At 34.4% G+C, this 11,481-nt stretch overlaps 1 protein-coding gene across 1 annotated transcript in view; it reads right to left on the bottom strand.

Annotated features, from left to right (window-relative positions):
- Positions 1-2,890: 2,890 nt before the first annotated feature.
- Positions 2,891-11,481, bottom strand: part of DCP2 (decapping mRNA 2) — a 53,337-nt gene continuing 44,746 nt past the window's right edge. The window contains exons 9-11 of the mRNA XM_044662338.1: positions 10,031-10,141; positions 7,656-7,707; positions 2,891-4,127 (exon numbers count right to left, since the gene is read on the bottom strand). Coding sequence (XP_044518273.1) covers positions 3,964-4,127; positions 7,656-7,707; positions 10,031-10,141 — 327 coding nt within the window. The 3' untranslated portion in view covers positions 2,891-3,963. The remainder of the gene's footprint in view (positions 4,128-7,655; positions 7,708-10,030; positions 10,142-11,481) is intronic.

Below are 11,481 nucleotides of genomic sequence, written 5' to 3'. Positions count from 1 at the left end.
CAGCTGATTTAGTTCTGGGGTACCCACTGACAGTTTATTGTTTCCATCAAATTGAAGCACTTATGAGAAAGTTTCGTACTCAAGCATTCTCTGACCAGAGAATTTCTAAGTATGAAATAATTCTTTTGGATAATGAAAGCATACAGCTGAAGAGGTGTAGTGTGTTATTAAATCCAGCAACATTACTACAAGATTTACCAAAGAATGGGGAACCATCACACAATTGTGAAGAAGTGGTTAAATTGATAGAGCAACTAAGGCAGGGCTTGAAAGATATTCCAATTGACAATCCTGGCAGGGCTGTTCACAGACGGATCATCATTCATGCACAATGGTATTAGATACACAGTAACAACTGTAGTCACGGAGTATGAGACTATGATATGCTCACTATTTCAGGAGCTGACCCCAGAGCATTGCAAGGCACTGTCATTCCTATTCCCTCCCACAACTCTGGGAACTAAGCAAATGCTCTCAACAAGGCAAGGTTACCAGGAACGTTCTGCATGTATCTCACAACATGAGGGTGTCGTCTCTGGCCCGTGACAGCTGGGGAGTTCACATATTTGGGATTTTATTGAATTTTCTAACCTGAGCATACCAAGGGCAGATCTCTGGTAGTCCTATGGAGAAACCTATGCTGAGAAAGGTCTTGGTAAATTGGACTGGTATGTGTGCTCTAGTGAAACAGGCCATTCCCTTTACTGTACTGTATCTGAATCAAACCCAGGATGAAGGCAAAACAAGGTTAAAGAGAAACGGCTCTCAGGGATCAACTGATCCCTCAGTATACCTACATATTATTAGGGTACCCAGAGGAAACCTGGATAAATTCAAGGCTAGAAATGAGATAGCTGCCATTGGATCAACTACATTTATTATAACCAACAGAGATTTATAAACTATACTAGAGATGCAATTGTGGGTTTAGCACAGCAACTGAATGCCAAGTAGTGAATGACATGGGATAATGAAGTTGCCTTGGATGTGACTGGCAAAAGGAGGAGGAGTTTGTTATGATAGGAGGATCTTGCTGTACCTATATACCCAACAATACATCCCCAGATGGATCTGTTACAAGGGCACTTAAAGAACTAAGTGTTCTCTCAGTACAAGCGAAGAGACACTTAGGGGCAAATTCCGCTCTATGGAATGAATGGTAGAACTCAATGTTTGACAGACACTGGACACATGTTATTCCAGCCATAACCATTATTATCTGTATTCTTATGCTTATACCTTGCTTGGTACCCTGTTTTATTATTCTGATTCAAAGAAATGTAGAGAATATGCATATTGGTAGTTCAAAAACCCCATCCTAACCAGAAGGTTCCTAGACTAATGATTTTAAGAAAGCAAAAAATGAAAGATGAGACCAAGAAAAATACTGAAGCAGAAGCAATGCTTTGGATCTATGGGAGAAAAGGCCTTTGGGAGGGGGAATAATGCAAACTTTGAAGTGAAAATCAGGAGGACTGTGTGGGATGAAATTGTGCATTATTCCCCAATATATACTGAATAGTATTAATAATCATAAATTGGCAACTTCCTATAGAAAAATAGTGAAGCTAGGTGCTCTTCACTAGGACATATCAATCTCTCCTTTTGAAGAGTAGAAGAAACCCCCTTTCCAAGCAGCATAAAGATATATATGTCTTTAATATATTCTTTTCAAATGTGGCTAAGAGACTACACCCCCCCCCTTCTATTTCATGGAAAGAAGTTTAGGGGTGACCTAATTACTATGAGAGAAATCTCAAAACTTACAAGTTATAATCTTGACTACACGTCCCAAGAAATATTGCAATGCTATAGCCCAAAGAAAATGTTTCAAAGAGTGTTTCCGCCTGAATTGTTGCAATCTGATAAATTCTTGGACAGGTCTAAAAACCTGACTCAACAAAAAACTGCAAACCTAAAGGAATATCCCCATATGCTTGGATTAAGGAGGACAGAAGGAGGGTAGAATAAGATACATATAATGGGAAAGTGGAGCTAGAATTATGTTGGATCCCTATAAAATCTGAGCAAATCTGCCTACTTCTGAGTCCCCAGACTAGGAGCTTCCCCGCTCCCCAAATCTGTCTCTCTCCATTGTGAGTCTGCAATCCCCTCTTGTGAGAATACTACCTGTGCCCAGGTGGTATTGCCTCTCCCCTGCCCCACCTTTGTGAGGATGTTGTCTAGGCTCAGTAAGTGTTCCCTCATTCTTTGCCCCATTCCTCTGAATAAAGCCATGTGAACTCTGCTAGCATCAAGTCTCCTGTATGCTCATTAGAGTGATTCATGGGAGTACAACTACCCCCAGAATTTCACTCTACACATAGATGACTTACTACTAGACATACAACACCTACCTCCTAGTACCAAAGAGGTCAAAAACTGTCCTCAATAAATATAAATTTCCCATTTAAAAGCCAATGCATGATTATTAAAATAGCTCTTATCTCTAAAATAGCTCTACCAGGTTAAATAAGAGTTTGTTTTAGATGAATTAGTTATATAGAATGAAAGATGCTTATAATAAGATCTGCCAGTAGGGATGTGTTTTGTGGATACCACACATTAAAAGAGTTTTTTTTTTAACTATACAAGAACACAGAATAAAGGTGTGTTCTCAATACCCAACCATCCCCTTGACCCTTCAACTCTCTTACACAAATGCCTCACTTGAGGTCAGACACAAAATATTAAAGCACCTTCATCCCTGGTGATTGTCCTCAATTAAAGCCAAATCTTCACTAAAAATGCATATTATCTACTTAGATGTGATTCAATAATCCTCAAGCTACAAAATACATTCATAAAAGAATGAGATAAAATTACAAAATATTGTTTTGTTTTGTTTTATTTCCTAACCATACTTACAAAGTGAAACAGATGCCATCTCTCCTCTCATTCTATTATCCAGGGGCTGTAGCATGCCTAATTTTTTAACTCTACATCACACTACTACCACTGGAAAATGGAATACCAATTTCCATATAGCTACCCTGATATAATCGTTACATAAAATTCAATAACAATGGTTTCATATCTATACATATTATCTTATGGGGGAAATATCATAGCAAAGAAAAAACTAAAGTACATGTTAGAAAAAAAGAGTTGAAGTTAAGATGATGAGACAAAAGCAGCACCTGTGTCCAGGCCTTCAATTCTCACAAGGCTCAGCTATATGCAGGAAAAATTAAAGTAAAAATCTTCTTTAGTTCTGCTACCTCCTACAAATTTAATTCCTCTTCTGAAAAAATTATTTGTCCTTATAGGAAAGAGGAAACTGGACTGAACTTTGCAACTTTTATTTTCTAAGTATAAAATCTCAAAGAAGTGCAAACTATGGCATTTCAAAGATTTGAGAAAAAAGACTAGGAGTTCATCATGAACGTGGATATCGGGTTCTAATGTCTCAACACAAAACTTTTTTAGGGTTTTCAACAGCCTAAGCTATTGAAATTGGAGGCAGAAAATTGTTATGAAATACCCCAAAAGCAGATGATGAGATCTTGAATTTGAAACCACTTTAGCAATCATGATCAGAAATCAGTAATTACTAATTATAGTACCCCCAAAAAATTACCCCAATAAAGAAAAGAGGGATATATTCCCTCCTAATTTTGCCATCTGCCTAAGCACAAAATTTTTCTAAGATGTTAATAAAATATTAATGCAATCTCCACTGAGAACACAAAATACTTCACAGCCATACAGAATGCCCTCACAAGCACAATGCTCAGCTAGTGAGTTGAACACTGAAAAGGTAAGTTTATGTATAAAAGTCATACTGCATTTGCAGTGCAAGTACATTTTTACACCATTCTTCTGCAAAGAGAATAATCTCTTCATTAACACCATTGCCTCCCTGTATTTTTTATCACCTGAGAAAGGTAAGGCTTAATTAACAACCACTTAATGGCAATGGGTCTCTTTGATCTGGAGGCTTCCTAAATACTCTAGTCTCTCTCAAAGGTCAAAGTTCTTCATTATGGCATTGTAGTCAAACTTGAAGTTCAAAAAAGCTCTTGATGAAAACATGAACTTGCAGGGTTCATTACATGCTATGGAATGTGCCTCCATCTGGTCTAGTAGCTGGTCTTCACTGGAGCAAGAAAAATCACATACTGCATCTGTTTAAAAAGCAAAAGAACTATTTTAAAATTTTCATCCCAAAGACAATTAATAATTTTCTTATAGATATTCCATAAAGTATCTTTCTACATTCATATGTATCATTTTTTCTGCAATTTGCCATTTTTAAATGTATTGCTTGATTCAATTTTCAGATAGTCTTTATTATAAGTTATTTCTTGTAGCCCTCAAGTTAGGTTTCTTTTCTGAATCCCTCTATAATCTAAGTGCTAATATTTCTCTTTACTTCTTCACAATTCTAATTTTGTATATACCAAAGGAAAGCTTTTCAGCAGAGGCATGAATCCTGGGACAGAAAAGTTTCCAAGAACGAGCAATATTAAAATTGTATGTAGTGGTAGTAGTAATAGTATGCTAGCAGTAGCAGCGGCAGCAATGGTAGTAGTAGTAGTATTTCATCAGGCTTTCAATTTTTAGTCTAATAAATTTTTATTAAGCATCAACTATGTGTAAAGCATTATGCTAGGTGCTAGGACGCTACAAAAATTAAAATCATCCCACCCTCAAAGAGTCTATAAGATAAATCAAGTTTTGTGGGTAAAGTAGATTCAAACAAATTATTAAAATCTAAACAGGGCATTGTAGCTGGGGAAAATCAAAGGTGGCTTCATGGAAGAGTTGAACTCTGAAGGAAAACAAGACTTTTAACAGATGACTATTTGAAGGAAAGGAATTCCAGCACAGACCACTAAAGATATATGATCAGAACACAGCTAGTCTTTACTGGAATAGATTCCATGTAAAATAAACGATATGAAACAAGACTGACACTGGAGCCATTGCTAGGAACTTAAATACTGGTATTTAGAATTTGCATTTTATCATCAATCAATAAACATTTATTAAGGGCATACTGTGTGTCAGGCACTGGGGTAAGCCCTGGGAATACAAAGAGGCAAAAGACAGTCCTTCCTATCAAGGAGCTTATAATCTAATAAACAATAGGGAGCCATTTGCTATTTTTGAGAACATATAATCAGAACTATACATTAGGAAGTATAATTGGATTAGGGAAAGGAGATATACAGAAATAAGGAAACTAATTTGGAATTTATAACAATAGTTAAAAGGCATAATGAGATCCAGAACTAGGTTGAAGAAACTCAGCAAAAGGGAAAAGAAATGAAAAAAATGAAAAATTTTGTGGAAACTAGAATTGATAGAATTTTACAAGTGGCTTGAAGAAACAATCTAGGAGAGGAAGAGTCAAACATGATTCTTCCCTTTCTAGCCTGCATAATCAGATGAATGGTAGAACCCATCATCAATAATAGAGAAATTTAAAGCCAATCCTAGAGACAGGAGGTCCTAGGTTCAAATATGGCCAGAGACACTTCCTATCTGTGTGACCCTGGGCAAGTCACTTAACCCCCATTGCCTAGCCCTTACCACTCTTCTGCCTTAGAACCAATAAACAGCATTGATTCTAAGATGGAAAGTGTTTAAAAAAAAAATAATAATAATAATAGGCCTTAGATGATTGAGCTCAGTTTGTGATAAATTTCTAAGTAGAGAAGTAGAATGGGCAGTTGGAAATGTAGGGGAAATTGGAATTAGGTTTAGGAATTGCCAACATAGAGATCAAGAGTAGATAAGGACAGAACCTTGAGTGACAATCATGCTAAGGATACTGGAGAAAGAAGATGAATCAGTGAAGGAACATGCTCACGGGTAGGAGGAAAACAAAGAAATCCAGGAAAGAAAAAGTACCTAGAATGTCAAATATTGGATTAAATTCAAAAAGGACACATTAACCTACCAAAAAACATATACCTATAAAGCAAATAACATCTGAGAAAAAAGGATATAGAATTTGATTTAATGACCCTGGAACATGCAGTTTCAATACTATGGTAGAGACAGAAGTCAAACCATAAAGGGTAGAGTAGTGAATAGGGAGATGAAGCAGTACAGATTACTAGTACAAACAATCTTTTTAGAGGCTGAGTAGTGAAGAGGAGAAGAGAGATAAGACAATAGCTTGAGGAGAAGGGGTCAAAGGAAATAAGTTTTCTCAAGGATGGGAGAAAACTGAAGATACTTGTAGACAAAAAGAACGGAGCAAAGAAGATAATGAAGATGACATAAGGCATGATATAAGGGCAAAAGTGAAGAGGTTGGGGGTGGAGAGTAACTATCAAAAAAATAGTATAGTAATAGGCTATCAAAATAAGCATACCCAGCAATAACATTACTTTACTTTTTTTTTTTCAACCTGGCTAATAAGGAAATATGGTATAATTGATATCATAATGGCTGCCTTCTCAATGGGGGTGAGACAGAGAATTTGGAACTCCACATCCAAAATGAATGCTAAAAGTAAATAAGCAAATTATTTTTAAAAGTAATAATGTAGAAATTCATTTATAAAATCTTCTAATTTATCTAGACTTTTCGCCCCCCAGGAAGTGAAAGGAAAAATAGAGCAGAGTGAAGACAGGCAAGGCTCAAACCTGGTCAAAGAATATGACAAGAACAGATCTGGAAAATAAAAGATTGCATGACTAGAACCTATTTAACACTCTCCAGATTTTATTTTTTTGTAGCTCCAGATCAAAACCAGATAATCTGAATATGTAATGTTGTAGTTTACTTTCATGTTGATACATCTTTGGTTTCTGAAGAATACAGAAATAAATTTTCCTAGAACTTTAAGTTGTTTTATATTCTTCTAAATTAAATTCTTCTTATTCTTAAAATTCTTCTAATTCTTAAAAAGAACATTCTTCCCCAACCCAAATCAGTTACAAGGACCATTTTACAGACAGCTTTATTTACAGTTCTACAGCTTTATTTATCTATATACTGAATTCAGGTATTTTCTATTACTTGTATTTAAACATAAATCTTCCAAATATGTAAACTATCCTACTTCTATTACAACAGCTTACCTTGCTCAAAATCATAGCAAGGACTAAAGAAAAAGGAAATTTATGACACAGCTTTTCATTTCTTATAAATATTTCCATATGGAAGGCTTAAATTTAGATGATGAATAACTACCTATCTACTAAAAAGAAAACAATATAATTCAGGACATTTAGGGAAAATGTCATTACATTTTTCAAGTAATAGCTACTAAATGAGCATTAGAAAACAGCTTTCTAATTAGTTTTCTTTACCATCCAATTTTGAACATGACATTTAAAGGACCTATAGTTTTACAAGTGAGGATAAAGAAAGGCAAATTTTTATAAAAGCCTATTCTTACAGTATCATTTTGAAATTTTGGCCCTATCATCAAAAACAATAGATTTGATTTCTAATATACATATATATATATATATATGTATATATATATATATATATATATATATATATATATATATGAATGATCCAGATCATTTGGAAAATTGCTCTAATATAGCTGTCCCAAGAAAGAGAAGGGCCTTTTCCATTAAAAAAACAAACAAACAAACAAACAAAAAAAACCTAAGCCCAAGTCAGAATAAGTCCTGAACAACATCACACCAAATGAAAATGCCAAAAGGTAGAAACATACTTGCCTGTTTCAAAATTATCCTGTAGTTTCCTTAGATGAAGTTTTTTTTCACATTTCTATTAAAAACACACACAAAACCATCAGTGGTTAAGCTATTTATACTAACCCAAATAAACATAAAAGGATAAAATTTGAAATTTAAAAATAAATCAAGAGATGATGATTTTATAAATTCTTTTGAAAAAATAAATCAGTCTCCTAGTGAATTTAAAATAATTTAAAAATATATTTTTATATGAAATTTTTCAAGAACATTATCACCTGAGAAGCAATGCAAAAGAATAGAGTCAGCCTCAGAATCCAGAAGTCCTAGATTCAAATCCCACCACTAATATAAACTGGCTGTACTACCTTGGGAAAGTCACTTAATTTTGAAGTTTCTGAGGACTAGAATTTGCATTAACAGTAGTTTCCTCACCTGGTAGTCCCCATACAAGTAAATTCAAAATGTTATGAAATACCACACATAGTTAGGTTCCATCAATAGATGACACATATTACACACACATATTAACCCTTATTATGAAATGCCAACCATATTTTGTAAAACACACACACAGTCTCAAAACTCTTTGTGCAAACCACTTAAAATTTTTGGACTTTAGATTCATCATGTAAACATATATGTACAGAGATAAATTATATTCTGCAATGTATATGCCTACATCTATCTATATAAATATGTAAGCATAAAAATCTTACATCTATATAATGCCTAATAGTTACACACTTTTCAAATTACACTGAAAGTTACCTGAGCTTTAACAAAAGAGTAACCTACCAAGGTCATTCAGTTTTGTAAGCTTTGGACCCAAGACTAACTCCAGAAGCAGTACATTTCTCACTCTACTGAGCTCCCTCTCAACATAATCATACATAATAAATCTGGATAAACATATATCAGAAAAACTTTTTCTTCTCCCTTCATCACATACCACCAATGACATAGGGCTCATATTAAAGTTAGTACAGAAAAAAAGAACATTTGTGTATGCAGCTGAATATTTAATCACAGAAAATTGAAAGTCACTACAGAACAAGACCCCCCCACCTTTTCTTTCCATCTGTCAAATCAAGGGTTGTAAATATAGTTAATACTACTCAAGAAGCTGCCAAGAAAACAGGTTCTTTTAATGGATATAATGGTGTTTGTTTTTACACTCATGAAGCCTATGTATTCCTATGTATTTGTCAAATGAAATATTAATGATACACAACAAAAAAAAACACAATTAATGCAGCTTACGTAACTTCCCATGTGCCACTTGAGAATAAGATTAATACTGTCTACCTTCCACAGGAACCAAACATATGTATGATTAATTGGCCTAATAAAAATGAAATCAAAGAGAAAATTTATTCCATGCAATTCTAATTGCTCTTCCTATTGGGTTTCTGATTCTATTTTCAAGTCACAAGGACAGTGACATAAAGAAGCCCTAAACTGCTTAAGCAGGAGACAGTCAAACTGAGTCCAGCAAAAGAAAGCAGAGAAATCAAAGAAGGAAACAAACAATAAAAATACTCCCCACCTCCACATCAAACTAAATTGTCTTGGACTTTCTCTGAAGCTAGCACTGATTCCATATGTATTCCTTTACCAACTTGCACATACTACACCACACCATTCTACACTACATGGCTATGAATTTATTAGATGGTGAGCTCCTTAAGATCAGGAACTGGTATTTTTGCCTATCTATATCTACTATTTAGTATAGTGCCTTACATATTATAATAATAAAAGCTTCCTGACTAAGCTTGTCAGGTACATCTTTCTCCTGCTCTGACAACTTCTGATTAGGGAGTGGCAACAAATCTTGGCTAAGGATCTGGTAGGAAACACAGGGAAATGAAGATAGGATGATAACAGCTTTCTGCCCAAACTTGCACTATAATATATACAGTTAAGACAGAACTAAAAATCACTTAAAAGGTTAACCATATTAGGTTTTTACCAATACAGTAATAACATGTCAAAGAACATGTAACAAAAGAACTATTATAACTTTCAGTCTTTTTTATTATTTTGAATATTTTCCCATATTTACATGTTTCATGTTCTTTCCCTCTCCCCAGACTGCCCTAACCCCCCTTAGCTGACACACAATTCCACTGGGTTTTACATGTATCATTGATTAAGCCCTAATTCCATATTATTGATAATAACTTTCAGTCTTAAAAACGGCATCACCAAAGTTTCACCGATTTAAATTGTCCTATCACCCCTTAAAAAGTTGTTTCTAAGAAAAATACTTTCTATTCTCACATATGCAAAGAAAATATTTACTTTTGACAAAAGAGCTCAAATAACTGTATCAATAAAACATTAAAAACTTTGTTCTTTCGTTAAGTTCTAAAGTTTAAACCAGATCTTACCAATGTGTGGTTCTGCTGTTTAGGCTGCTGATTGTGCACTATATTTGTTCTCTTCTTTTGGTTAGGGGAGTCTTGATACTGTTTTCTCCCATTTCCTCTCATATTCTGATTCTGCTATTCCAGAAAGAGAAATTAAATTTAAACATGCATCATTGTATAAATAAGAGAAATGTCAAATATGAATCATGAATGTTACTTTGGTTGGGTGGGAATTTAACACACACCAAAGAAATTTCACATTACACTGTGAACTAAAGATATATTTTCTTACAAGAACACTTCCCAAAGAAAGATTCAAGATTCCCAAAAACCTAATATAGCATATACAAGTGTCTTTATAAATCCTTTTAGAATCTTGACTTCCCCTCACCTCTGCCACCAGATTCTAAATAAATGAAAGAAATTTTATGTAAAATATAAATGAGATTTGGAAAATTTATTTAGTTGCCAAAATGGATATTTGGAAGAAAGAACTAAGGCAACCACGCTATCATTAAACTCACAGAATCCAAGAATTACAAAATGTGAAATTTGTTAGAATAGAATCATCTGATCATACTTCCTCACTTTACAGTTGAAGATAGTATATAGATTCGAGAGTAGGACAGGAATGTCCTGGATAAATAATATCAGTCCATAAAAACGAGATGGACTGTTTAAAAATATTCAAGAACTTCAAATGCAAAATAGATTGCATTATCAATAACATCAGCAAGATCTGGATACAGCTCTGAAAGGTCTCCAAGTTCTTTTCTAAAACTGAACATTAAAAAATTTTTTCTGAAATTAGGAGTGGCACATTTTTTTCTTTTTTTTTTTTTTTTTAAACCCTTGTACTTCGGTGTATTGTCTCATAGGTGGAAGATTGGTAAGGGTGGGCAATGGGGGTCAAGTGACTTGCCCAGGGTCACACAGCTGGGAAGTGGCTGAGGCCGGGTTTGAACCTAGGACCTCCTGTCTCTAGGCCTCTCAGTCCACTGAGCTACCCAGCTGCCCCCAGGAGTGGCACATTTTTAAATTTCTTTTCTATTTGGCTCTAAGAAATTCATTTTATTTGTTAAGGGAAATTAAGGATTTCCCTTAATTAAAGAAATGGTGCCAAAGAACTCTGGCACCATTTTTAAGATAATCATTTGCTAGATTAACTTCTGTCTGGGTTTTGATGATCATTTTACAACTGGATCCAATGTGATTTTTCTTCTGTGTTTTTTTTTTTGACATGTAAATCTTCCCTTCCATTTACCTGCCATAAATTTTGTAAGTTTATTTTTGAAATATAAATCTTTACACCTTACTTTTAAAATATCAGATCCTCATTACATCTTGCCAAGCCTACCTTAATAATCTTTTATCCAGAAACTCTGCCTCCATTCCCTTGCCACACCATTAAATTCACACAAAGATATCTTCCTCAAGTATAATATTTATCTCATCAATGATCCATTCAAAAA

The sequence above is a fragment of the Gracilinanus agilis genome, chromosome 1 (genome assembly GCF_016433145.1).
Source record: "Gracilinanus agilis isolate LMUSP501 chromosome 1, AgileGrace, whole genome shotgun sequence".
Lineage (NCBI taxonomy): Eukaryota > Metazoa > Chordata > Mammalia > Didelphimorphia > Didelphidae > Gracilinanus > Gracilinanus agilis.
The sequence above is the reverse complement of the archived record's forward strand: the minus strand, read 5'-3'. Positions and strand labels throughout refer to the sequence as shown.